The sequence below is a fragment of the Protopterus annectens genome, chromosome 3.part0 (assembly GCF_019279795.1).
Source record: "Protopterus annectens isolate FY-2018-M chromosome 3.part0, PAN1.0, whole genome shotgun sequence".
NCBI classification, from domain to species: domain Eukaryota; kingdom Metazoa; phylum Chordata; order Ceratodontiformes; family Protopteridae; genus Protopterus; species Protopterus annectens.
Genome location: NC_056731.1, coordinates 1,108,519,904 through 1,108,547,499, shown reverse-complemented (window position 1 = coordinate 1,108,547,499; position 27,596 = coordinate 1,108,519,904). Strand labels below are relative to the sequence as shown.

At 43.9% G+C, this 27,596-nt stretch overlaps 1 protein-coding gene across 6 annotated transcripts in view; it reads right to left on the bottom strand.

The window, feature by feature from the left end:
• The window catches only part of LOC122796673 (serine/threonine-protein kinase WNK2-like), a 745,557-nt gene that overhangs the window by 507,121 nt on the left and 210,840 nt on the right, over positions 1-27,596 (bottom strand). For 4 of the 6 annotated variants that reach the window (XM_044065347.1, XM_044065343.1, XM_044065342.1 and 1 more), the window contains one exon: positions 23,713-23,765. The exons of 1 other annotated variant lie outside the window; for it this stretch is intronic. In XM_044065347.1, the coding sequence (XP_043921282.1) occupies positions 23,713-23,765 (53 nt within the window). Of the gene's footprint in view, positions 1-21,899; positions 21,992-23,712; positions 23,772-27,596 lie in introns of those variants that run through there. One more of the 6 variants, XM_044065346.1, reaches the window with a different exon arrangement.

Sequence of the window (27,596 nt, the reverse complement as noted above, 5' to 3'; positions counted from 1 at the left end):
AGGACAATCTTCCTTCGACTGCCTCCACAGTAGGACAGCTGGGCAACCCCCTCAGGGCTGCTGATCGGGATCCATCAGAAAAAGGTTCCCTAGACCCAAAATTCCTGGGACCCCCTTTACCACTTGGTCGGCGTTGATCCTGTCCCCCCTCTGCCTCTGGGGGGAATAGTTGCCCTGACAATCCTGGGAAAACTGAGATTTTCAAAACCACATCTTCTGTCCTCTGATTCTTAGAGAAGGACCGCTGAGTGTTAGAGAAGCGGATCCCGACGGCAGACAAAGTCTTCCCGTCCTTTTCACTCTGGACAAATGTGTCATGTATTGTCTTCCCACAAAGGGAAGAACCATTGTAGGGAGCATTAATAAATGACGCCTTGAAAGGGTCCGCGAACTAACACAACCTGAGCCAGGCATGACACCTCATGGCTATGCCTGTCCCAGCCGCCCTAGCTGCTCCTTCCATGGCATGGGAAAGGAGCCGCATAGACATGTTTGAGACGGACTTCAGAGTAGACATTTTCGCAGAGAACAACTGCTTGTCCTGTGGCGATAAAGATTCTGGGGGTGACTCAGCGAATTCCGATGCAAGGTCTCGCTGAAGCCGGATCACATGTGCCAAACAGTTCAGCTCACGGACTGAAAAGGTCACTGAGGAATAGACACGCTTCCCCAAACCTATCCACCGACCTGGACTTCTTGTCTGGAGGGTGGACTGAGGAACTAGCCTGTGCTAGTTCCTTCTTGGTGGCTGCTGCGACCAACATAGCGTCAACTGGGGCTCCTTTTGACCAAGGTTGTCTGTCGGAAGGGGGAGATAAAATTGTCAGGGCATTTGGGGATGGGCTTTATGGTGTCAGGCTCCTTCCACGTTCGCGTGGTGATAAGGTCCACCAAGGGGTCCGCTGTCGGGGACATCCAGGAAGTAGAAGGGCCCGTGCCAAAGGTCTCCAGGAACACTGACTCATCCCCAGAAAGTTTTGGGGCTGACCAACCTCCCTCTGGCGGAGGATCTCCATGATTTCTCCGAAGACGACTTTTTCGGGAGGTGACCTGGGGGAACCTTCTCCTTCATCTAAGTCAGTGTCCGTAATAAAGGACTCTGGAGAGTCCAAGTGCCTCCTTTTGCACTTGCGCTTATGGTGACCCTCTTCAGTCGGGCACTCAGAAGAGGATTCGTGAGCCGTAGGGGGTTCCTCAGGGAAAATAACCTAGGGATCCTCTGGCACAGGCTGTCCCTTTGACAGGATGAAGGGCGTCGTCGCCAAATCCAGGAGTGTCTGGATGGAATCTGAGGGAATGGGCTGAGGTCTCAATCCCTGGGAAAGAATCCTCTCCACCACTTCGAAGGCTGAAGGAGAGCTGACCTCTTGGCATTCAGCAAGGAAGACGCCCTCCCCGGATCCAAAGCGGGGACAGAGGCTGAAACAAGGGTAGCCTGAGGTCCGAGGAAACGGGTAGGATCCAAAAAGGGCGGAGTCGACGAATCTATTCCTTTGGGTCAGACTCCTTGTCCGCGGCTCCGAGAGTCACTCTGATCCGAACTACTCGGATCCGAGGAACTCAAGGTAACAGCCGGATTCGAGGTTGGAGGAACAGTCAGCACAAAGCTACCAGCTCCGAAAATCCTCTGATCCAAGAGCCCCGAAGCATGAATCGGGGAAAAGAGATGGGGTGGAAAAAGGGCATGGAGGTCTCCCCTCCAGAGGGAAAGGGGCCTGGCAAGACTCCCATCTGTATTTGGGTCTGAATGAATCTCCGCATCATCCTGTCCATGTCCAAGTCTGACAAACTTGGTCTTGACTGCGAAGAGGCCACAGACTCTGATCTGACTGGTCTGCGCAATGACTGGGAGGAAGGCCTCGGATCCGAATGTTCCAACGGCTCCGGTGAGAAACGAGGAGACCAGAGCCATGGAGAAATTGGCCTCATGGCCTTAGAAGGGGGACTAAGAAGGATGAATTGTTTGGTGTAACTTTTGCTATAACTTGGAGGTTTGATAAGAGTGTAGCCAGAGGTTTGTGCAACTAGTTGCAGTTTCTGATGAAAGTGTCTGCCAATCAATACTGACATCACCTAGTGTAACTGCTTTATTTATTACTTGAGACACCCACCTATTATTTCTTCTAGAATGAGCATGTTTTGTCCTGTGGGACACATTGTACTACTAAGTAAATACTTTTTGTAGAGTTTAGTTTTAGGAATGAGACAAGAATTTCTGGATGGGAGAATATTGGGATGTTATTAGTGAAAGAGGTTACGGCGAGGGTGTCTAGGTATAGTAGGGCTACTCCCCCTCCTTTCCTGTGGGTTCTGTCTAGCCTGACTATATAATGGCTGGGGTAGTATTTCAGTGTCATTTGTGGATTTAGCCAAGCTTCAGTTACTGCTAGGATGTCAGGTTTATAGTGGTTAATCCATGGATGTAGGGAATTTTTCCATATGCTTCTGAAGTTTAATGAGATCATGGCTGTCACTACAATGATTAATGAGGGAGATAAAAAAATTTGTTTGGAATAAATGCTCTAATTGCTCCAGCTAGTATTTTCAGTTGTACTTTAGGGTGGGCTAACCTGAAGACTTTAGATTTAGGGTAGTAGAAAAAACACTGGGAAACAAATAAGGGGAGATTTGATAACTCTTACGGGGGGGGGGGGTCTGTAATGGAGGAGGTAACAGTTGTAGTGTGTGTTATAAGAATAGGAGTTAGTGGTGATTTCAGCAGGGATAGGCTTAGCAGTAGTAAGGTGAGGCAAGATTCCAGAAGCATGGTGGAATTAATGTGACAAGTTCTGGTACAGATGGTTGGATGAGAGCCAAGAATGACTTTACAAATGCAGTGATGTAATGGGTGACAGTATAGAGAATTTAGTGTTGTAGGGGAGTGGTTAAGTGTAGGAAGAGCTAATGCATCGGGGTTGGCTTGACAGGTTAACTGTATGTATTGTGGCCTGGTGCTTGGGAAGAGAGGTGGAGTAAGGCAGACAAACATTTAGATGTAATAAGGGTAGGTGAGAATTGAGGGTAGGATAGGGGACCAAAGTGAAGCCCAATTCTGGTAAGGGCTGAACAGAACGGGTTTTGCCCCACTATAGGGTGTGCCATAAGAAAATCAACAGAAATGCTAGAATCCTAAAGGTACCGGATCGCAAGTGTAATGATTTCTACTATGAGATGCCTACTGCAGTACAGAAACATGTCAAGGTGCTGGTCTTTCTAGTCTGAAGCAATTCACACACTGAAAAATGTAAGAGAGAGGCAAGCAGGGTAACAGTTAAGCTGAAGCCTGTATACATTTCAGCAGAAACCTAACACTTGGTATTTTAAGTGTTTGGGTTAATAGCTACTTGAGCATCTAATATGGGGTGGGGGAAACCTCATGCTGAGTGCTTACAAAGTTAGGGTAAGAACCCGTTGATAAGTTATCCATTACAACTATTAGCTAGGTAAACCTTAGAAATATCATCTGAATTAAAACTTGCTCTGGATCTATTAGCGTAACATAAATAAATCAGTGCAGTCAGGCTTGCTCTTGGGACTGTTCGTCACTAGATATTTCAGAAGGTCATAGTGGAATACACTGTCGAGCACTTGGCATTTGGGTGAACATTTACAGAGCACATGATATGTTTGCAGAAGGACTAGGTGTATACACACAGGGGAGAATGACTTCTGAGGGGAGACCTGCCCTACTGGGGAGTAGCTGGAAAAAGATGGCATTGCTTCTTGTCAAAATAAACATTCTGAAGGCATAATCTGTCATTTCTTCTAAAAGGATCCCAGTTTTTTTTTTGAAGACAAAATATTCTGCCATATGTTGGGAGATGGGAATAAAAAAAAGTGGAGGGGTTGTAAGGTGTAGGGCATGAAAAATTTTAGCAACTCCCTTAATTAAATTCAGTCTGTCAAACTGTTTGACAATCTGAGTAGCAGCAAGGCAAAACAAAACATACCAGGCATATTTTCTCAAAACAGTAGCATTAGTAGTGGCCCTAGATACAGTATCTGCGCAGTCATGCATGCTCTTTAAAGCATGTTTAGACACTTGAGGCAAGTTACAAATTGTAGGACATTTCAAAGGAAGCATCCCAGAATAATTCTACAAGCTATTAACACATGGCAAAATAAACTGAAGAAGAAAGCTTTTGCCCCAGGGGAAGGGTTAAGTATTAATAGAGTTGTCTTTTTCTGGGACATATGCAAGGCTCCAGATTTTAGCCTGGAAGTGGTATTTTTTCCTTTTTCCAGAGGACTTCAAAGATATTTTCTTTCTGTAGATAGAAATGTAGGTGTGACAGGGAGGAACCAGATAAATGGGATCATGTACTGGGAGTGTAATGAGGTGGGAGATTTTAAAAATTCCCTACAGAGTCTTATGTCAGAAATACTTACTGACCAAATGTGTGCTTTGAAATGGGACATAAGATCCAACTTGCCCAGAAATACTACGGCCTTAAGGTTAATTCTGGTGGCCGCCAAAAAGCAATTGCTAAAAAATGGAAATTAAGGTCTAAATCAACTGTATTTGAAATACCAAACATTGTAAAAGACAAAAACAAACAGAAGATGGATCTTTTAAACAAGTAAGAGCAAATTACATAGAAATAAATGGAAATTGTGGGAATGCATGCATAATATCTTTCAGTAGGAGATATGAGGTTTAAGGCAGGAATTGAGCAATTTATGTAAAGTTGAACTCTTACTTATACAGAAGCCATTAGTGATACATAATGTCTGAAAATGTTACTATGGTTTGTCTTTTCTATTAATGCACGTTTGCCTATATCTTAAATAATAATTTAACAAAGATGTTAAAGAGGAATAAGGAGAGTAGGATTCTGGATGCAGAACAGGTCCCGAAGGAGAACAACTATACTGACTATAAGCTAGCGGAAAGCATTCCAAACACTAAACCAACAACTTTTACCAATAGGGATAACTGCAAGTAAGGGTATAGAAAATAGGCAAGAGGGAGATAGGATTTACTGGAGAAAATTAGCAAAGGAACCAATGTATTAGGAACAAATCTGTTGGGGAAGGTAATAGAGTGGGATGAGGCCAAGCAATTTGCACTGCAGGCTCCCTACTAGGGTTTGACAACATATGAGTAAGAAGAAAGGAATAGGGGGTACCAAGTTAAAGACTTGCTCCAGCTGAGTTTCTAATAGAGTCTCATTAGTACAACATATAAAATTATTGCATGATGACTATAACAAATCAGACCATGTTAAAGAGAAATAAATGCTCTTTACTAAGGAGCAGTGGGAAGTTATGTGCATGGCCCCCAAGTATTAAAGTACAGGAGGTTTAGGATTTTTGCATGGAAGTGTTTACATATGTACTTTTATATCCTACAAAGACTTCAGAGAATTTTTCCTCATATAAAGAGCAAATGTATAACATTTTTTTTTTCTGGGAAAGTGAGAGTTTGGCAAATTAAAATTCTGTACACAGTACTTTCTCAGAAATTTTGAAGAGCAACTGATTGGAAGTAAGGAAATGATTCTTTTGAGTTGGGATATAGGATCTGAATTGCTTAGATATGGTAAGGCTTTATTTATTAAGTTTTATATGCTACCGTCTGCCTAAAAAGCAATTACTAGAAAATCTAAATTTAAACAAATCATAAATGAAGTGCTGAATACTGTAAAAGAGAAAAGAACCAGAGGCAAGTCCTTTATGAAAAGGAGCAAATTACATAAAATAAAATGGCATGCAAGGGAACAATACATGCAAAAAAAAAAGGGAAAGCAGGAATTGATCAATTTCTGTAATGATGTGAAGAAGAACAAAAAGCACAGTTGTGTACACTTACCATAAATGTAGATGTTCAAGTGTATTCACTGTTGCAGTCATTACATTTGGGTAATCTGCTTGCAGGTTGCCCTCAGTCGGCCTGATTAACGAAGTCTTGGGTCCTGAATCGATTGCTGTCCCTTCTTCCATGCCGGCAGGGGCATAAAACATGCAGCCGACACCATTACATTGTTTTTCTTGCCACAGATGTCAGGTGCCCCCCTAATGGGGAACAATTAAACATAAAAACACACATATACCTCCAACAAAAAAGCAAATACACCAAAAAGGCTTTTAAGCATAGTAAAGGAGGTATAGCCAAAAGAAGTTAGGGGGCAGGAGGGAGGGTAACCAGGACTGCAACAGTGAATACACTCCAACATCTACATTTATGGTAAGTGTACACAACTGTACTATGTTCTTTGTGTTTCACTGTTGCAGTCATTACATTTGGGTAGATTCCCAAAGCTATGGTTGGGAAGAGGAGTTTAGACAGCATTAGGGCCAGCCATAAGGCCCTGCAAGACTGCAGTGGCAAAGCCAGCTCTGGATTTGGAGAAAAATGGCAAATGATAATGCTTGGTAAAAGTATGTACAGAACTCCAGGTAGCAGCTTCTAGGATGTCCCCGAAAGGAACGCCCCTGAGAAAGGCTGTAGAAGTAGATGTAGCCCTGGTGGAGTGAGATCTGATCCCCTGGGGGACAGGTTTTTCATGATGCTTATAGCAGAAATGAATTCAATGGCTTATGCATTTAGAAATGGTTTGTTTTGAAACAGCCTTCCTCTCTGCCCCTGCAGCAAATGCTACTAGCAGTTGTTCAGATTTTCTTTGAGGTTTAGTCCTGTCAAAGTAGAATTTAAGTTGTCTGTGCACATCCAAGGAATGCAGAATCTATTCCCCTTTGTTCTGTGGATTGGGAAAGAAGGTTGGCAAATGAATGGACTGATTAAGAGCCACACTGGATACCACCTTGGGCATACAGGGTGGATTTGTTCCGAGTGACAACCTGTCCGCATGAAAGATAATGAAATGCTCCACTGTCATAAGGGCCTGTAATTCAGTTACCCTTCTAGCTGAAGTGATTGCTAAAAGGAAAGCTGCTCTCCAAGAAAGAAATTTTAAGTCTGCAGTAGCAGTTGGTTCAAAAGGAGGTAGAGTGAGTTTCTCCAATACAAAGTTAAGGTCCCAGGCTGGGGTTGGAGCTCTCCTGGGTGGTCTCAAATTTTTGGCCCCTCTGAGGTACTGCTTGAGCAGTGGATGAGAGAAGAGGGGAGGTTCTGTGTTATAATGAGCTGAAATGGCTGAGGAGTGGATTTTAATGGAGGAAAAAGACAGGCCCTTGTGAAGCACCGCAGTTAAGTATTATAAAATCTGAAGTAAATTGGGAGCTGCTGTGCTCATCCCTTGAGACTGGTTCCAGGCACAGAATCTTTTCCATTTTTCAGCATAAGATTTTCTAGTACAAGACCTCCTTGCCTCTAAGATGACATCAATCACAGGTTTGCTGATGGATGGTAAGGGAGAGTTTAAGTAATTAGCCAGTCTGCAAGGTTCAGTGTTGGAAGCTGAGGGTGCAGAATCTGGTTCTCCTGCTGAGACAGCAGGGAAGGAAATTGAGGCAGGTGCCATGGAGATAACAGTGACACACTGCGCAGGAGGGGGTACCAGTGTTGGCACGGCCAGTCTGCAGCAATCAAAATCATCCTTGGTTTGTTCTGTTTTGACTTTTAGTACTTTCGAGAGCAGAGGCAGCGGGGGGGGAAGGCATAGACGGATAGGTTTTTCCAACTGAAGGAGAGCGCATCCACTTTCCAGGCTTGTTTGTGGTGAATGCTTGTGCAAACTTTGTCCAATTTGGTAGTTCTGAGGGGAGGCAAACAGGTCTATATCTGGGCTCCCCCATTTGCTTGTCAACATGTTGAAAATCCTTGGTTCCAGTTTCCACTTGTGTGGGTCCATGAGGTTTCTGCTTAGTCCATCTGCCAGTGTATTTAATTTTCCTGGCAGGAATGGAGCTTGTAGGTGCACTTGGTAGCTCAATGCTGTGCTCCACAATGCCATAGCTAGTCTGCAGAGGGGGTAGGAATGTGTACCCCCCCCCCGCTTATTTACCACATAACTGTGGCGTTATCAGTCTTTACCATTAGTTGTCCTGGAAGAATGTAGTCCTTGAAGGCTGTCAGAGCATTTTGTACAACTAACATTTATTTTTGATCGATATGCAGGTGCATTTGACTTGGGTTCCATTTGCCCTGAATGCACATCCCTGCCAGGTGAGCCCCCCATGCATAGTCTGATGCATCTGTGGTTAAGGGTTTGGACAGCAGGGGGTGGTGTGAAAGTTAGTCCCTTGTTTTGGTGGCAGGCCTCTGCCCACCAAAGGACCGCTAGGCGCAAGCAATGTATGACAGGAATCATTGCTTTTAGGCTGTGAGAATGTTGACTCCATAGGCTTTTTAGATACCACTGTAGTTTCTTCATATGCAGTCTTACATATGGAATTAGAAGAATGCAGGAGGCCATGAATACCAAGGCTTGCAGTATTTGTCTTGCAGATAAGCAGGGTTTTTGTGGCCACTTGTTTGAAGTAGGTTATCAAATGAATTTGCTTTTCTGGCATGAGGTAAGCCATCTGGGAAGTTTTATTCAAGCTTGCTCCCAGGAATGTAATTTGTTGACAGGATACCAGTTGCGATTTCTTTTCGTTTATGGTGTACCCCAGACAAGTTAGAACCCTTTTTACAAACGCCAGATGATTCAAATGTATTTCCTGGCTTTCTGCCTGAATTAGACAATCGCCCAGGTATGGGTATATTTGAATACTTCTTTGCCTGCAAAATGCAATAACCGGAGCTAGGCACTTTGTGAATACCCTGGGCGCAGTAGATAAGCCAAAGGGCAGTGCAGAGAAAGTACAGTTGTGTACACTTACCATAAATGTAGATGTTAGAGTGCATTCACTGTTGCAGTCATTACATTTGGGTAATCTGCTGGCAGGTTGTCCTCAGTCGGCCTGAATAACAAAGTCTTGGGTCCGAGAGCAGATTACCCAAATGTAATGACTGCAACAGTGAAACACAAAGAACATCTGATAGTGTGTGTAGCCTGCTTTGAAGCACAGGTATCTTCTGCAAGATTCCCCGATTGGGATGTGCAGGTATGCTTCTTTTAAACCTAGTGTTGCCAACCAGGTGTCTTTGCCTAGCATAGGAAGTAGATGAAGAGTCAACATCTTGACTTTTGGAATCTCCAGAAAGGTGCTTAGGGTAGACAGGTCCAGGATTGGATGCCATGATTTGTCTTTTCTGGGTACCAGGAAAAGTCTGCAGTAGAAAACCTTGTCACTTTTCCTCTTCTGGTACCAGTTGAATAGCCCCCATGCTTAAGAGAGAAAGTACTTGTTTTTGAACCTCTGCCCACTGATTTGGGGGTAGGTCCGGCCACCCACTTGGCGTTGGCAACGTGTGGAAGTGAAATCTGTATCCCTGGGACACTATATTTAAAACCCATTTGTCCTGGGTAATGAGTTCCCAGTTCTTTGCATGAAGAGCAATCCCCCCCAAGGGGCAGTCAGAAGATAAGCGCTCGGAAATTTTAAAAGGAAGTCACTGAGACAGTTTACCATGGGGGGGGGGGGGTGTGTCTTGTTATTCCCAGACTTGGAAGTGAGGGCCCCCCACTGCTTAGTTCTGCGAGTCCCCTGGGACTGAACCCTGGGGTTTTTGCTGCATCTAGGTTTGGCTTGAGAAGACCTGGAAGGGGCTGGAAAGGACCAATTCTTAAAAGGCCAGTGCCTACTAAATCTAGGAGGCTGAACTTGTAAAAAATCAGTTTTCAAAGATTTAGCTTTATCTTCCATCTTTTTAAGAACTTCTTCAGCCTTGTTGCGAAACAGGCAGTCCTGATTTAAGGGAGCATCCAACAATTTAGCTTTAACTGGTTGGAACTCCTCTGAGAAAGGCTGCTGAAGTAGAGGTAGTTCTGGTGGAGTGTGACCCGATTCCCTTGGGTACAGGTTTACCATGATACAAGTAGCAGAAACAAATGCAGTGGCTTATCTACTTAGAAACAGTCTGCTTTGATATAGCCTTCCCCTCTGATCCTGATGCAAATGCCACCAGTAGTTGCTCAGACTAAGAGATTTGGTCCTGTTTAAGTAGAATCTTAGTGGTCTGTGTACGTCCAATGAATGCAGAATCCGCTCCCCCTTGTTCTGCAGATTTGGGTAAAATGTTGGCAGGTGAACAGTTTGGTTAAGAGCCACACTGGATATCACCTTAGGCATAAAGGAAGGATTGGTCCTGAGGGACACCCTGTCCAGGTGAAATGTAATAAAAGGCTCCACAGCCCGTTCTGAAACGCTTCTTGCTGAAGTGATTGCCAAAAGGAAAGCGGTTTTCCAAGATAAAAACTTTATATCTGCAGTAGCTGCTGGTTCAAAAGGAGGCAGGATGAGTTTTTCCAGCACAAAATTGAGGTCCCATGCAGGAGTTGGTGATCTTCTGGGAGGCCTTAACTTTTTGGCCCCTCTAAGATACTGCTTTAGCAGAGGATGACAGAAGATAAGAGGCTCCGTGTTGTAGTGAGCCAAAATGGCAATGGCATGGATTTTTATTGAAGAGAGGGATAGGCCCTTGTCAAGCATCTCAGTCAAGTATTGTAAAATCAGAGGGATATTTGGTTTCGCCGAGTCCATTCCTTGTGCTCGGTTCCAAGCACAGAATCCCTTCCATTTATCAGCATAAGATTTTCTAGCACTAGGCCTTCTGGCTTTAAAAATGACATCCATAACAGATTTACTGAGAGGTGTTTGAATAATTACATGATTAGCCATGCCACCAGGTTCAGAGTTTGGAGCGGAGTGTGCAGAATTTGATTGTTCTGCTAAGACAGTAGATGAGGTATTTGAGGCAAGTACCAAGGAGGGAGTTGAGACATATTCCTTAGAATTGGGTACCAGTGCTGGCGAGGCCATTCCGGAGCAATTAGGATCATTTTTGTTTTTTCCTGTCTGGCCTTTAGTAAGACCCTGGGAAGAGGCAGAGGAGGAAAGGCACAGACTGACAGGTTTTCCCAACTGAAGGATAGGGCATCCACTTTCCATGCTTGTCTGTGATAAGTCCTTGTGCAGAATTTGTCCAGTTGATAATTTTGGGGAGAGGCAAATAGATCTATGTCTGGGCTCCTCCATTTCTGTGTTACCATGCTGAAGACTTGTGGATCCAGTTTCCACTCGTGAGGGTCCATAAGATTTCTGCTTAGGTCTGCCAGAGTATTTTGTTTTCCTGGCAGGAACTGAGCTTGAAGATGTACTTGGTAAGTCAAGGCTGTGTCCCGCAATGCCATGGCTAGTCTGCAAAGGGGGTAGGAATGTATACCCCCCTGCTTGTTTATGTACCACATACCCATGGTGTTGTCCGTCTTTATCAGTAGTTGTCCTGGATGAAGTAAGTCCTTGAAGGCTGTCAGGGCATTCTGAACAGCTAGCATCTCTTTCTGGTTGATATGTAGATGCATTTGGTTTGGGTTCCATATGCCCTGAATGCATCTCCCCGCCAGGTGGGCCCCCAAGCATAGCCTGATGCATCTGTAGTTAGGGTTTGTGTGGCAGGGGTTAGTGTGAATGACAGTCCCTCGTTTTGGTGACATGTCTCTGCCCACCAAAGAAACTCCTGTTGTAGGCAGGGAATGAGTGGAATCACTGTTTCCAGACTGTGACAATACGGACTCCATAAGCTTTATAGGTACCATTGAAGTTTCCTCACATGCAGTCTTGCATATGGAATTAGTAGGATGCAGGATGCCATGAACCTCAAAGCCTGCAGAATTTGTCTTGCAGATAACTGGGTTTTTGTTGCCATCTGTTTGAAGTATATAGTCAGTTGCCTTTGTCTGGTGTAAGGTAAGCCATCTGGGCAGTTGTATTCAAGCTTGCACCCAGGAATGTAATGTTTTGAGAGGGTACCAGTTGTGATTTATTTTCTTTTACTATGTACCCTAGGCATGTTAGAAGCCTTTTTACAAATACCAGATGTTGAAGAAGAATGTCCTTGTTTTCTGCTTGAATGAGACAGTCCAAGTAAGGATAGATTTGTATGCTTCTTTGTCTGCAAAATGCAATTACTGGCGCCAGGCACTTTGTAAAGACCCTGGGCACAGTAGATAAGCCAAAGGGCAGTGCAGAGAATTGGTAATGCATAAAACCTGCCTTGAAGCGGAGGTATCTTCTGCACGATTCCCTTATTGGGATATGCAGGTATGCCTCTTAGTCTAGAGTCACTAACCAAGCATTCTTGCCCAGCATGGGCAGTAGCTGTTGTAAAGTCAGCAATTTAGAATTTTGGAATATCCAGGAACGTGTTCAAAAAAGAAAAGTCCAGTACTGGACGCCAGGCATGGTCTTTTCTGGGTACCAGGAACAGTCTTGAATAAACACCTTGTCCTTTTTCCTGTTCTGGTACTGGTTGAATAGCCCCCATATCCATGAGGGACATAATTTGTTTGAGCCCCTGCCCATTGATTTTGTGGCAGATCTGGCCAACCATTTGGAATTGGCAAAGTATGGAAATGAAATCTGTACCCCTGGGATACTATGTTTAATACTCACTTTTCCTGGGTAATTAACTGCCAATTTTAAGCATGAAGTGCTAATTTCCCCCCCAAAGGGGCTGCCAAATGATAAGTGCATGGTGATGGTAGAGGGAAGTCATTGAGACTGCTTACTGTAGGGTTGTGCTTGGTTTCCTCCAGATTTGGAGGTGGAGGCATGCCATTGCTATGACCTGTAAGAACTCTGTGATTGTTATCTAGAGCCTTTTGAGTGCCTGACTTGCCTTGAGAGGCTCTGTTGGACACAAAGGACCAATTTTTTAGTAGGCCAGTGGCTACTGAATCTGGGTGGCTGCACTTGTAAGAAATCTTTTACAGTTTGCATAGATTTAGCTTTGTCTTCCATTTTCTTTAAAACCTCTTCTGCCTTATTACCAGAGTATCATGCTGTAAAAGGGCAGCCAACAATTAAGCTTTAACATGATCAGGCAGATTTTGCTCCTTGAGCCAAGGCATGCCTTCTAATCACAGATCCAGTAACTGCGGCCCTGCAAGAGGCCTCCAAGGAATCAAAACCACATTGCAAAGTATGCTTTCCAACCTGTTCTGCTGCATGCAATAATCCCTGTAATTCTTTATTTTCCACATAATCAGAAATCAACATCATTTTCTGTTTCAATAGGCCCATAACATGCTGTTGATATTTAACCATATGAAACTGGCAGTTTAAGGCCCTAATTGCCAAGGTTGCAGACGTATAAACCTTCTTTCCCCATCTATCCAGCGCACTGGAATCTCTATCAAAGGGGGTAGGATTTTTGGCTGTAGAGGCATTTACACCTTTGGGACCGTGTGAGATAATTTCAGGATCAGCAGCAGGATTTTTGAATAGAAATTTGTGGGAGTCAGGAACCCTGTAATATCTGTCTGACTTACTGGGAGCCAGAGGTATGGAGTCAGGAGTCATGCTTGATTCCGAAAACACATCAACAATGTCTAATACAGGAGGCATAGCCCAAAGGCCTATGCTGAGGAAGAAGAAGAAAATCCCTAAGCCTCTTTTTTGATTCAGAGAAATCCTGACTCTCCCAATGAAAATGTTCCCTTAAAGTATGCAAGGTTTCTCCAAAGGAATAATCCTGGGGAGGAGAAGCAGATGGGATGTATTCTTCTGCATCTGACTCCTCATAGGGTGGTATTTAAAATTCCTGATCAGAAGAGGAATCAGAAGAAATAGAAACCTGATCTGAAGAATCATAATTAGTGTCTTACCTAGGCCTCTTAGCAGAAGGGGGGGAGGGGGGTTGGGAACCCCTGATCAATGTAATTAAGTCCTCAGCCATTTTGATAATCTGTTTTTTAGGCATAGGGGCCTGAGCATGTAGCTCATACGTCTTTTTTTAGACTTAGAAGTTGTTTTTGAAGCTGGCGTCTGTTTTATATCAAAATGTTGAGGCCTGAAAAAGTACAGTTTTGTACCTACCATAAATGTAGATGTCCGATAGGTATGCATCTGCTGCAGTCATTACATATGGGTTGTCCTGCCTCAGGCAGCCCTTCGGTCGGACAGATTCCAAAGTCTGAGTCCGGCGTCGGCTGATGTTGCATTTTCCCCGATGTCAGAGCGCCTGGGGTATAAAAGCATCCGCCGACGCCATCTTCCTCAGTTTTTCTTGCCCCAGATGCCAGGTGCCCTCTAAGGAAGGCTAAATTTGGAGAGATGCATTTAAAAATCCAAACAAGCACAAGAATATAAAAACAAATACACCATAACAGATCCCCCCAGCTAGCTATTAGAGGGGTAAGTACCCAAGTAATACCACAGAGGGGAAGGAGGGAGGGTAAACCTGACTGCAGACGCATACCTATCGGACATCTACATTTATGGTAGGTACAAAACTGTACTATGTCCTTCAAGGATGCATCTGCATTCATCACATATGGGTAGAATACCATAGCCAATCTGGGGGTGGTGGAACTATGTAAAGGATGGTGTAGCTAAAATGCCCTGCAGGACTGCCGTAGCAAAGCCTGCTCTGGATCTGGAATATAAAGGTAAATTGTAATGCTTGGCAAATGTATGCACGGAGCTCCATGTAGCAGCTTCTAAAATGTCCTTGATAGCCACCCCTCTTAAGAAGGCTGTGGAGGTGGCTGTGGCTCTCGTGGAATGAGGTCTGTTAGTTGGCACAGTTTTTCCATGAAAGGAGCAACAAAAACGAATGCAATTCCCTATCCATTTTGAAATAGTTTGTTTGGAAATTGCTATTCCTTGTGTACCAGCAGCATATGCTACCAACAGCTGGTCAGTTTTTCTGTAACCTTTAGTTCTGTCCAAGTAGTAGCACAACTGTCTGTGTATGTCCACAGTGTGCAGAAGTTTCTCCCCTTTGTTTTGTGGATTTGGGAAGAAGGTAGGTAAATGAATAGCTTGATTTAATGAAACCCTGGATACCACCTTTGGCATAAATGTAGGATTGGTTCTTAGTGAAACTCTGTCCTGATGAAAAATAAGAAAAGGCTGTACTGCCATAAGAGCCTGTAACTCAGATACTCTTCTTGCTGAGGTTATGGCCAGAAGGAAAGCAGCCTTCCAAGACAGGAACTGTAGTTCTGCAGATGCTGCTGGTTCAAAGGGAGGCAGTGTTAGTTTTTCCAACACGAAGTTATGGTCCCAAGTAGACAGAGGTGGTTTCCTTGGAGGATTGATGTTTTTGATTCCTCTTAGAAACTGTCCTAGGAGAGGATGAGAGAAGACAGGCGGATCTGTATTGTACTCTGCTGAAATTGCTGAAGCATGTATTTTAATGGAAGAGTAAGACAGACCATTGTGGAACATTTCTGCCAAGTATTCCAGGATATGTGCCATGCTCATCACTGTCGCATCTAGGCCCTTTGTGGTGTTCCAAATGTGAAATCTTTTCCATTTTGCTGAATATGCCTTTCTTGTGGAAGGCCGGCGAGCTTCCATAATAATATCTTTCACTCTCTGGGATAGCTTGTCCTGAGGAGGAAGGAGTCAAGGTATTTTCCAGGCTGTTAATTGCAAGGTTTTCAGGTTGGGATGCAGAGTCTTGTAATTGTGCTGTGTCAGTAGCAGTGGCCATAGAGGAAGAGGCCATGGTTTCGTACGTGACATGCTCTTTAATAGTGGGTACCAGTGCTGTCTTGGCCAGTCCGGAGCTATCAGAATCACCTTTGGCTACTCTGTCCTGATCTTCAGTAAAACCTTGGTCATTAATGGAAGAGGTGGAAATGCATACACTGTTAGAGTTCTCCAGCTGAAAGAGAGGGCGTCCACTTTCCATGCTTGTGGGTGGTATGTCCTTGAGCAGAATTTCTTCAGTTGATGATTGTGGGGGGAGGCAAAAAGATCTAAGTCCGGTCTCCCCCATGATTGTGTTATCTGTAGAAAGATGTCTGGGTGCAGCATCCATTCGTGTGCATCCATGATGTTTCTGCTTAAGCTGTCCGCCAGTATATTGTCTTTCCCTGGCACAAACTGGGATTGTAGCTGTATATTGCGTTTCAGGGAAAGTTCCCATAGATTCATTGCCAGCCTGCAAAGAGGATAGGAATGGGTGCCTCCTTGCTTGTTTATGTACAACATAACCGTATTGTTGTCTGTCCTTATTAACAGATGGCCATGATGCAGAAAGGGTTTGAAGGCTTCGACTGCATGTATCACTGCCAGCATTTCCTTTTGGTTTATGTGCATGCGTAGCTCTTTTTGTGACCATAGACCTTGAATGCATCTTCCCTCCATGTGCGCTCCCCATCCGTGGTCTGAAGCGTCTGTTGTAATGGTTTGGCTGGCTATTGGTTTGCTGAAAGGCAGACCCCTGTTTGACTGGCTTGCTTGAGCCCACCACAGAAATTCCTTTTGAAGGCATGGAATGAGTGGTATCAAAGTTTCCAGGCTGTGACTGTGCCGAGTCCATAAACCCCTTAGGTACCATTGTAGTTTCCTCATATGTAGTCTTGCTTGCAGAATCAGAAGTATGCAAGAAGCCATGTAACTCAGGGCTTGCAGGATTTTCCTTGCAGTCAGCTGGGTTTGTCTTGTCAGATTTTTGAAGAAATCTGGTAGTTGACTTTGTTTTTCTTCTGTAAGAAAGGCCATTTGGGTGGTTGTATCTAGATCTGCACCCAGAAAGGTTATTCTTTGGGATGGAACAAGTCTTGATTTGTGAAAGTTGACTGTATATCCCAAGGCATGAAGTAGGTGAATGGCATAATTCAAGTGTTTTACCAAAGTTTGTTGGCTGTCCGCTTGTATAAGGCAGTCATCCAGATATGGGTATATTTGCATCCCCTGAAGTCTGCAGTGTGCAATTACTGATGCCAGGCATTTTGTGAATACTCTGGGCGCAGTAGATAAGCCAAAGGGCAATGCTGAGAATTGATAATGCTCTGACCCTGCAAGAAATCTGAGGTGTCTTCTGCAACTTTGTCTGATAGGGACATGCAGGTATGCCTCCTTGAGGTCTAGAGTTACCAGCCAAGACCCCTTGCCCAGCATGGGAAGGAGCTGCTGTAGAGTCAGCATTTTGAACTTTGGTACAATGAGATAAGTGTTCAGTGCGGACAAGTCGAGAATAGGCCTCCATTGTTTTTCTTTTCTTGGAACAAGGAATAGTCTGGAATAAAACCCTTGGCCTTGTTCTGAGAGAGGAACTTTTTCTATAGCTTTCATTTGCATTAAGCTGGAAATTTGTTTCAAAGCCTCTGCCCTTTGATTCGGTGGCAGGCCTAGCATGCCCTTTCTTTTTGGTAATGTATGGAAATGGAACCTGTATCCTTTGTCTATTTGTAGTGTCCATTTGTCCCTTGTAATACTGTGCCAATTTTCTGAAAATAAAGAAAGCTTTCCGCCCAAAGGTGCTTCCAATTGAGCCCTGGTCGGCGGTGTCAAAGTAAAGTCATTGAGCCTGTCCTTGTGCAGCAGTTGAAGGTCCTACATTACCTCTCTGGTTAGGAGGCTGCCACATGACGTCCTCTGTAGGAGCCTCTAGCTTGCCCTCTACCTCTGGCATGCCTGTTCTTGCCTCTCTGAAACCTCTCTGTCTGGAAAGGACCAATTCTTGGAAGGCCAATTCCTGCTGAATCTTGGCGGTTGTACTTGGAGAAAATCTTTGACTGTTTGTACTGATTTTGCTTTTTCTTCAAATTTCTTTAGGACCTCTTGAGCCGTGGAGCCAAATAACTTTTGCTTTTCCAGTGGGGCATCCAGCAGCTTTGCTTTAACATGGTCTGGCAGAGATGGTTCCTTCAGCCAAGCATGCCTACATATGACAGCGCCAGTCATAGCTGACCTACATGAAGCTTCCAATGCATCATAACCACATTGCAAGAAATGGTTGCTAACCTGCTGAGAGTTATGTACCAGATCCTGTAGTGACTTGCGGTCTAGGGGGTCAGGTGAAGACAGCTTTTTATGCAATTCATCTAACAAATACTCTTGGTACTGTATCATATGAAATTGACAATTTAATGCCCTCACAGAAAGAGTAGCAGAAGTATACACTTTTTTGCCCCATCTCTCTAAAGCTCTGGACTCCCTTTCAGAGGGGAGAGGATTTTTAGCAGTGGCAGCTGCAACCCCTTTAGGGCCCTGGGAAATAGTTTCTGGATCTGCAGAGTAGGCCTTGTAAAGGTAAAGATGCGAGTCCGGGACCCTGTAGTACCTATCAGGTTTGGCAGGAGCCGGAGGAAGAGAATCAGGGGTTGTGCTAGAGTCAGAGTACACATCATCAATGACATTCAAAACAGGAGGAATAGCTAAAGGCCTATGCTGAGGCAAATGTAAGAAGGTCCTTAATCTTTTCCTGGAATCAGAGAATTCCTGGCCCTGCCATTGGAAATGCTCTCTCATTGTGTGTAGTGTCTCCCCAAAGGAAAAGTCTTCAGGAGGGGAGGCCGAGGGAATAGATTCCTCTGCATCAGAATCCTCGTAGGCCGAATAAGCCTCCTCCTGGTGGTCCGAGAGAGTAGAGCCATCAGAGGCCTCATCTGAGGAGTGTGGATCAACCCTGGGCCTTTTGTCTGGAGGAGGTTGAGAGCCCCTGTCCGGATGAGGTTGAGAGCCCCTAATTAAGGAGATAAGATCCTCTGCTAAGCTTAGAATTTGTGATCCTGTAGAGGGTCCCTGAGGGATAACCTTGGGAGACAAAGCTTTTAAAAGTTTAGCAGCTTTAGCCCTGGAGAATGCCTTAATGGACATGGATGCAGGAGGCCTGGCTGCACCACGTCTTATACGAAAAACTAGCCCCAAAAAATTCCTCTGCAAACTCCACCCGACGTCTAAGAGTGCGTCGGTTGAAGGAAGCACAGGCTGAACAGGCCGAGACGTCGTGGTCTGGGCCTAGGCAGGGGAGGCAGTAAGAGTGGAAATCCTTATGAGGTATTTGTTTCCCACAAGTCAAGCAATTACTAACTTTATCTGACATCGGCTGAGGCAAGAAAGAGTCCCCAATGGGGTACTTAGCTTTTTGAAGTCTTCGGTAGCTGAATTACAGGAGCTGGCCGACCGGCACTTGCGAACTGCTTCTGCTTCGGGCACCACGCGGCAAGAAAGACTGAGGAAGATGGTGTCGGCGGATGCTTTTATACCCCAGGCGCTCTGACATCAGGGAAAATGCGACATCAGCCGACGCCGGACCCAGACTTTGGAATCTGGCCGACCGAAGGGCTGCCTGAGGCAGGACAACCCATATGTGATGACTGCAGATGCATCCTTGAAGGACATCACCCTCAGAAGCTAGTGCCTGCTCAGTGGCTCCGGACCCATCCGAGGGAGAGACATCCGCGGGTTCAATACTCAGAATCTCGCGGCATACCGGACTCTGCATGGGTCTCGGTAGAGGCCTGCGACTCTAAAGTAGCGGGTATCAGGGGCTGCGAAAGCGCCTCGAGTACCGGCGACTGGCTTAGAAGCTTAGTCGGTTTTGGACCTAGACTGTGGTCTCTTTCTCTGCGTTTTTTTGTGAACTCCGGTAGTCGGACTGCTATCAGACAACATTTCAGGGTAATTAAATCTGGATCCAAAATATTTTGAAGCAAAAATATACAGACGCTTAATAGTATGTTGGTTAAATCTAGCACAAAACCGACAGCAAGACACGTTATGATCTGGGCCTAGGCAAGGAATACAGTACAAATGAAAATCCTTACGAGGTATTTGCTTCCCACAAGTAATGCAATTATTAACTTTTACTGACATTGGTAAGGAGCAAGAAAAAGTTTCCCCAATGGGGTTGTTGTTGTCTTTTCCCAGTTGAGGGTCGCCACAGCGGAACTCCGGTCCGCTAATGATTGGCAGATTTTTCACGAACGCCAGTGTGCCAGCTCGACATTCAACCTTCAACGAAAACACGCCCGTTTACGCATGTCTTTTGAATGCCCACCCAACCGCCGGGAGGACATGCAGACTCAACACAGAAGGCACTCCCTGCACTCCACCTGAGAATCGAACGGGAGAACCTCTTGCTGTGAGGCAACAACGCTACCGCTGCACCACCGTTACTTAGCTTTAATTGAAGACTTCGGTTCCGAAACTCAAATGCAAAAATTTCAGGAGTCGGCCGACCGGCACTTAACTGCTTCTGCTTCAGGCACAGCATGGCAAGAAAGATTGAATAAAATGGCGTCGGCTGCATGTTTTACACCCCTGATGACCTGACGTCATGGAAGAGGAGACAGCAACCGACGCAGGACCCAAGACTTTGTTATTCAGGCCGACTGAGGGCAACCTGCAAGAAGATTACCCAAATGTAATGACTGCAACAGTGAAACACGAAGAACATTTGGGGGGTTTGGCTACCCCTGATTAGAGTTATTAGATCTTCAGCCATTTTTATCATTTGTTTTTTAGGCATAGAGGCCTGAGCATGTGGCCTGGGCATTGGTTTATTAGACATGGATCAAGATTTAGGCCTTAGTAATGAAGGAGACGTCAATTTAATATGCAAGTCCGTAGGCCTGAATACACCCTCAGAAGCTGGTGGCTGCACAGCGGCTCCGGACCTATCCAAGGTAGAGAGATCAGTGGGTTTCATAGTTGAAGTATCTTGCGGTATATACTGGACTCCGAATGGATCTCAGTAGAGGCCTGCGAATCAGAAGTAGTGAGTATCAGGGGCTGCAAAAGCGCCTCACTGAGTATCGGCGAACTGGCTTAGGAGAAACGTCGTTGGCAGTTTAGGACCTCGGCGGCCTGTCTATATTTGCGTTTTTTCTGGAATCCCGGTAGTCGGATGGTTAACTGACGGCATTTCTGGATAATTAAATAGAGAACAGAAATATTTAAGAGGCAAAAATATACTGTCAACGGATAGTGCGCGGATTAAATAAAGCACAAAACCGACAGCAAGGTACGTCGTGGTCAGGGCCTAGGCAAGGAATACAGTACGAATTAAAATCTTTATGAGGTATTTGCTTTCCACAAGTAATGCAATTATTAAACTTTTACTGACATCGGAAAGGAGCAAGAAAGTTTCCCCAACGGCACTTGCGAATTGCTTCTGCTTCGGGTACCACACGGCAAGAAAGACTGATGTAATGGCATCGGCTGCATGTTTTATGCCCCTGACGTCATGGAAGAAGGGACAGCAACTGACGCAGGACCCAAGACGTTGTTAATCAGGCCGACGGAGGGCAACCTGCAAGCATATTACCCAGATGTAATGACTGCAACAATGAAACACTAAGAACATCATATGGATATTGCATGAAAATAAAAGTGGAAATCTGGTTTGCATCCTTTTATATTACCATGTATGTACCAATATCACTTTTTATTTAGTCATGCTTAAAAAATACCACAAGTGCTACTGTAGTTTTCTACCTTATCTGCCTTCGGGAGATGCTTCTGTTACAAGAGAAAGTCAGTCTAGATTTCTGAGTCTTTGGCTACTTTTGCCTAGTAAAGGCAGTCTTAGAATGATTTTTCCCTATACTTCCTTTCCCCTTTATGCCTGTCAACCACCAGCCTTTTTCCCTTCAGTCTTGAGCCTATTCATTCCTGAAGCATGGGGAGTTCCCATCTTGAGGGCAAGAGCCAACCCTGAGGGAGTTGTCTTTCAGGCAACCATGGAGAAGTTTTGTGCCCTCACCTGCCATCTATGACACAAGATACTTGTGTATTTTTATTTAGGCAGTTACCCTAGACCTAGTGGCTGACAACATAGCTCACCTCAGAGTGAGATTCCCACAAATGTCTGATGGGAGCCATTGGCTTAGTCTCTGAACACATGCTGCACTTTCCTCTCTGGAAAGTTTCTTCCCACTGGTGACTGACTTCACCACCACACCCTCCACCCAGGATGCGCAAGCTGGTGGCAGCTGTTCACTTCCATTCTCTCCCATTGTTAGTTCCTCCAGTGTTTTGGTTGGTAATATGAATGCAGGCTATATGGGTCAATATCAGGGCTTCATCCCTTCAAGCCACAAAGTTGGGTGCTTCATCAGGACATTTAAACTGCGTCAAAACTTCACTTTGTGCAAGACAGCAGTCTTTGTAAAATTTAGTAGCACAGCCAGTATTTTCTACATTACCTGGTTAATATGTGCTTTTTAAGATCATGTGCAATGGTTACAAATATCTGCCCCTGGTGTTCTTGTGATTAACTTTTGTTTTACGAGATGTCCTAATGTGAATAAATGTGAAGAAAAAAAAAAAAGATTTATTAAACATGCTGAGAAAGCAGGCATCTCTCAATGAACATATGACTTTATTCTGTACAAGGTTGGTTATAGCTGTGCAATGCAAATGAGGATACATCTTTTATCCTCTAGCCTTTGCTTAGAAACAGTGAAAATTGTTCTCACAGCAACTAACAGACACAGTTATATAAAATACTTCAATGCTTTTCAAGTCAAGCTATACATGTAGTGCTGCACATTCTCCAAAATGGCAAACTTTTTTTTTTCAGTTCTATATTCTGAGCTAGACTTGGTAAGGCACTTGTTCATGGTTAGTTGGAGGGGATCATTTTTAAATATAAATAAGCAAAAAGAACATGCTCGAAACACTTAGATTCAGTTTTCAAAAAACAAACAATGCTGAACATACCATTAAAATACCTTATTTATATTGCACTTATAACACTGATTTCTCCACACAAGCCTTCAAGGAGTTACAGAACTAACACAGCAACAAGTTCAGCACAGGGACAGCAACTGAGTGAATGGTGAATTTATTTTCATAGCACTGTCATCAAATAAAAATTTCAACATACATGCTTTCATTAGTATAAAGTACTATATAACACTTGGGTCATACAATACTATCATCTGACATGCATTTTCACATTTTAATTCACAATATAAACATAAATAAATCACACCACCACAATACAATCTTCTGCAACACACATCATTTATCTTAAAATCCATCACCATCCCAATTTAAAACAACCATCTATAAAATACAATGTCACTTATCATAAATACCTTCAGAAATCAGGAACAAAAGGGAAGTCGACTCAATCTGGCATGAAAAAACCTGAATTCACTCAGTAGTTGCCTTCTGCACTAAATTTTGTTGCTATGTTGGCTTTTTCTTCTTGCACAGAAGTGTCAGCCTGCAGAAGCAGCGCCTTCTGTTGTGGAATACGAGTTACAGAACGAAACCACACTCTTTTTAAAGAAATTCCCACTGGCAGATGACACAATCAGTTAATCACCGTTTACAGTGTGTGTGCGAATACCAAAAAACTATTAGATTAAGTGAAAACATTCAATTTCCTGATTAATATCAGATTTCAATATATATATATATACACACCTTCTTTTGCCAATATGCAGTCAACATTCCCTCCCCCATTTAAATGGAGCTCAATTTCATACCACAGACATTCTCCTTGTGAGCTGCATTAAAGTGATGTGCCATGGGACACATGGCAGAATGAATACATATGTCCCTCAAGTATTGGAAGCCAAATAAATTTTTTGATCATGTGGTAGAAATAGACAGATGCCCAGTTTATTTACCACCCACTTAGAATGGATGACAGTTGGCCAATGTCATTATATCATCACATTAACACATTACACAAGGAGCAACCAAAGCAAAGGGAAAGCATGCAGTCACATTTATAAAACATTTTTTACAAATTAAATGCACAATTTTGAGCACAAATGCACATCCAATCAGTTATCAAATGTAATATTAGTTTTCTCATTACCCTATATTTCAGTAATAGTAATTTATCTAGAGTGATGCAGTACTTCTTAAAAAGGAAAATAATTTTCACACGTTCTTGTCTTCTACTTCTTAGAATGTTCTAAGACTGACACCAGCTTTCATGCAAAGACAAGATGGCTAAATTTTTCATTTCACACACAAAAGTGTGCTGCTTGTTCTTACCCTTTTCCAATCTTCTCACATGACATGGCAGTCTTTATCTTGAATTTTCTAGGCTATTAAAATAATATTTAAGAGAACAATTAATAGATATAATACTTGAATGAACATTTTTTCATGTGGTTTAACTACATCCACTTAGCTCTGTAGTTAACATATACCAAATATTACATTGCAAATACTAAAAAAAATTAGAAACTAGGACTCTGATTCACTTCCATTGCAATGCAGTGAGAACTGGGGATACAGAAAAGGCAGAATAAAAAAAATGCAGCAGCCGCCGCAACAAACACAGAAGCCAAGTGCAAAACACAAAGCCCAAAGTTCTTAACATTTGTTAAACATACTTAGTTTTTAACACCTGCATACAGAGACAAACCTAAAGTACATCTAATATTAAAAAAATTAAGACATTTGTAGGAAAATCTGTATGGATGAAAGAGAGAAGGCTTCTGTCAAGACCATGCATACAGACAGAAAATAAAGTCAGGAAAATTGTCGCTAAGAGTCCAAATGAAGTCCATCATCAAACAAGACAACCAAATAAAACATGACAAAAAGTAAAAAAAAAAAAAAAAATTCAAGGAAGGCATGCAAGTTTCATCAGGTAAGTTTCATTAAAAGTGGGGAAGAATTTGCTAACCAAGTTTGCAGTGATATGGAACAAGTTAGAAGTTACATTAAAACAAAGATAACAGGCAAAGACTGGACAAAAAGTACAGTTGTGTACACTTACCATAAATGTAGATGTTCGGGTGTATTCACTGTTGCAGTCATTACATTTGGGTTATCTGCCTGCAGGTAGCCCTCAACTGGACTGAATATCAAAATATTGGATTCCTGCGTCAGATACAGTCTCTTCTTTCAGGACGTCAGGTCGTCAGGGGTATAAAACATGCAGCAGACGCCATTACATCAGTTTTTCTTGCCCCAGATGTCAGGTGCCCTCATAAAAAAAGCAATGTTAGGTTACACCTCCAACAAAAAGCAAATACACTAGAAAGCTGAAATACACTAAACAAGAAGAAATGTATACCCAAGAGAAGTCAGGGGGGCTGGAGGGAGGGTAACCAGGACTGCAACAGTGAATACACTCAACATCTACATTTATGGTAAGTGCACACAACTCTGCTATGTTCTTCGTGTTTCACTGTTGCAGTCATTACATTTGGGTTGATTCCCAAAGCTAAGGAAGGGAGGAGGAAGTTGAAGAGCATTATGGCCAGCTCTTAAGCCCTGCAAAACTGCAGTGGCAAAACCAGCTCTGGATTTAGAAAAAATAGGCATGTGATAATGCTTGGAGAAGGGTATGTACAGAGCTCCAGGAAGCAGCTTTTAGGATGTCCCTGGTGGGGAGGGACACACCTCTGAGAAAGGCTGTAGAAGTAGATGCAGCCCTGGTGGAATGTGATCTTATCCCCTATGGGGTAGGTTTCCCATGGTGCTTATAGCAGAAATGAATACATTGGGCTATCCACTTAGAAATGGCCTGCTTTGAAATGCCCTTCTCTTCTGCCCCTGCAGCACAGCCAACTAGCAGCTGTTCAGATTTTATGAGAGGTTTGGTCCTGTCCAAATAAAATCTAAGTTGCCTGTGCACATCCAAAGAGTGCAGTATTTGTTCTCCTTTGTTTTGTGGTTTGGGAAAAAAGTAGGCAAATAAATGGACTGATTAACAGCCACACTAGACACCACCTTGGGCATAAAGGAAGGATTGGTCCTGAGGGACACCCTGTCTACATGGAAGATGATGAATGGCTCCAGTGCCATGAGGGCCTCTAATTCAGACACTCTTCTTGCTGAAGTGATGGCTAGAAGGAAGGCTATTTTCCAAGAAAGGAATTTCAACTCTGCAGTTGCAGCTGGCTCAAAAGGAGGTAGAGTGAGCTTTTCCCAATACAAAGTTAAGGTCCCAGGCTGGAGTAGGGGCTCTCCTGAGTGGTCTTAAATTTTTGGTCCCTCTGAGGAATTGCTTTAGCAAGGGGTGAGAGAAGAGGGTTGGTTCAGTATTATAATGAGCTGAAATGGCAGAGGCATGAATTTTAATTGACGAGAAGGAAAGGCCCTTGTGGAGCACCTCTGTTAAGTACTGACGAATATGCGGTAAGCTGGGCACCACTGTGCCATTCCCTGAGTCTAGCTCCAGGTACAGTATCTTTTCCACTTTTCAGCATAGGACTTTCTAGTACTAGGTCTCCTTGCCTCCAGAATGACATCTAGCACCTGCATACTGAAGGATGTTACTGGAGAGCTCAAGGAATTAGCCAGGCTGCAAGGTTCACGGTTTGAAGTTGAGGGTGCAGAATCTGGCTCTCCTGCTGGGACAGCAAGGAAGGGGTCTGAGGCAGGCGTCATGCGTCCAGCAGTGACATACTGCGCAAGGGTGGTACCAGTGTTGGCGTGGCCAGTCTGGTACAATTAGTATTGTCCTTGGTTTGTCCTGCTTGATCTTTAGAAGAACTTTCGAGAGGAGAGGCAGAGAGGGAAAGGCATAAACCGAGAGGCTTTCCTAGGTGAAGGACAGGGCATCCACTTTCCAAGCTTGACTGTGGAAAGTCCTTGTGCAGAATTTACCCAATTGGTAGTTCTGAGGGGATGCAAACATGTCTAACTTTGGATTCCCCAATTTGTTTCTCAAAAGGTTGAATATCTGGTTTCAGTTTCCACTCGTGTGGGTCCATGAGATTTCTGCTTAGGTAGTCTGCCAGTGAATTTAGCTTGGCTGGCAGGAATTGAGCTTGTAGGTGCACTTGGTAGCTCAAGGCTGTGTTCCACAGAGCCATGGCTAGTCTGCAGAGAGTAGGAGTGGATTCCCCCTGCTTGTTTATGTACCACATAGCAGTAGTGTTGTCTGTCTTTACCAATAATTGCCTGGAAGAATGTGGTCCTTGAAGGCGGTCAGGGAATTCTGTACAGCTAACATTTCTTTTTGATTGATATGCAGGTGCATCTGACTTGGGTTCCATTTGCCCTGAATGCACTGCCCTGCCAAGTGAGCCCCCATGCATAGTCTGATGAGTCTGTTGGGGTTTGAGCAGCAGCGGGTGGAGTGAATGGGAGCCCCCCTTGTTGTGGTAGCAGGCCTCTGCCCACCAAATGAACTCTATCTTTAAGCAAGGAATGATGGGAATCATCCAGGTCCTGAGAATGTTGACACCATAGGCTTTTTAGATACCATTGTAGTTTCCTCATATGCAGTCTTGGATATGGAATTAGTAGAATGCAACAGGCCATGAACCTCAGGGCTTGCAGGATTTTCTTTGCAGATAGCTGGGTCTTTGTGGCCAGTAGTTTGAAGTAGGCTGTCAAATAAACGTGTTTCTCTGGCGTGAGGTAAGCCATCTGGGAAGTTGTGTTAAAGCTTGCTCCCAGGAATACAATTTGTTGGCAGGGTACTAGATGAGATTTCTTTTCGTTTATGGTGTACCCCAGTGAGATTAGAAGCTTCTTTACAAATGCCAGATGTTTTAGTTGCATGTCCTGGCTTTCTGTCCGAATTAGACAAACATCCATTTATATGAAATATAAATATCTGAATATTTCTTTGCCTGCAAAATGCAATGGCTGGAGCTAGACACTTTGTGAATACCCTGGGCGCAGTAGATAAGCCAAAGGGAAGTACAGAGAACTGAAAGTGCATGGAGCCTGCTCTGAAGCATAGGTATTTCCTGCAAGATTCCCTTATTGGAATGTGCAGGTAAGCTTCCTTTAAGTCTAAAGTTGCAAACCAGGCATCTTTGCCTAGCATAGGAAGCAGCTATTGAAGTGTTAGCATTCTAAATTTTGGGATTATCAAAAAGGTGTTTAGAATAGCGAGGTCCAGGATTGGACTCCAGGAGCCGTCTTTTCTGGGTACCAGGAAAAGTCTTGAGTAAACACCTTGTCCC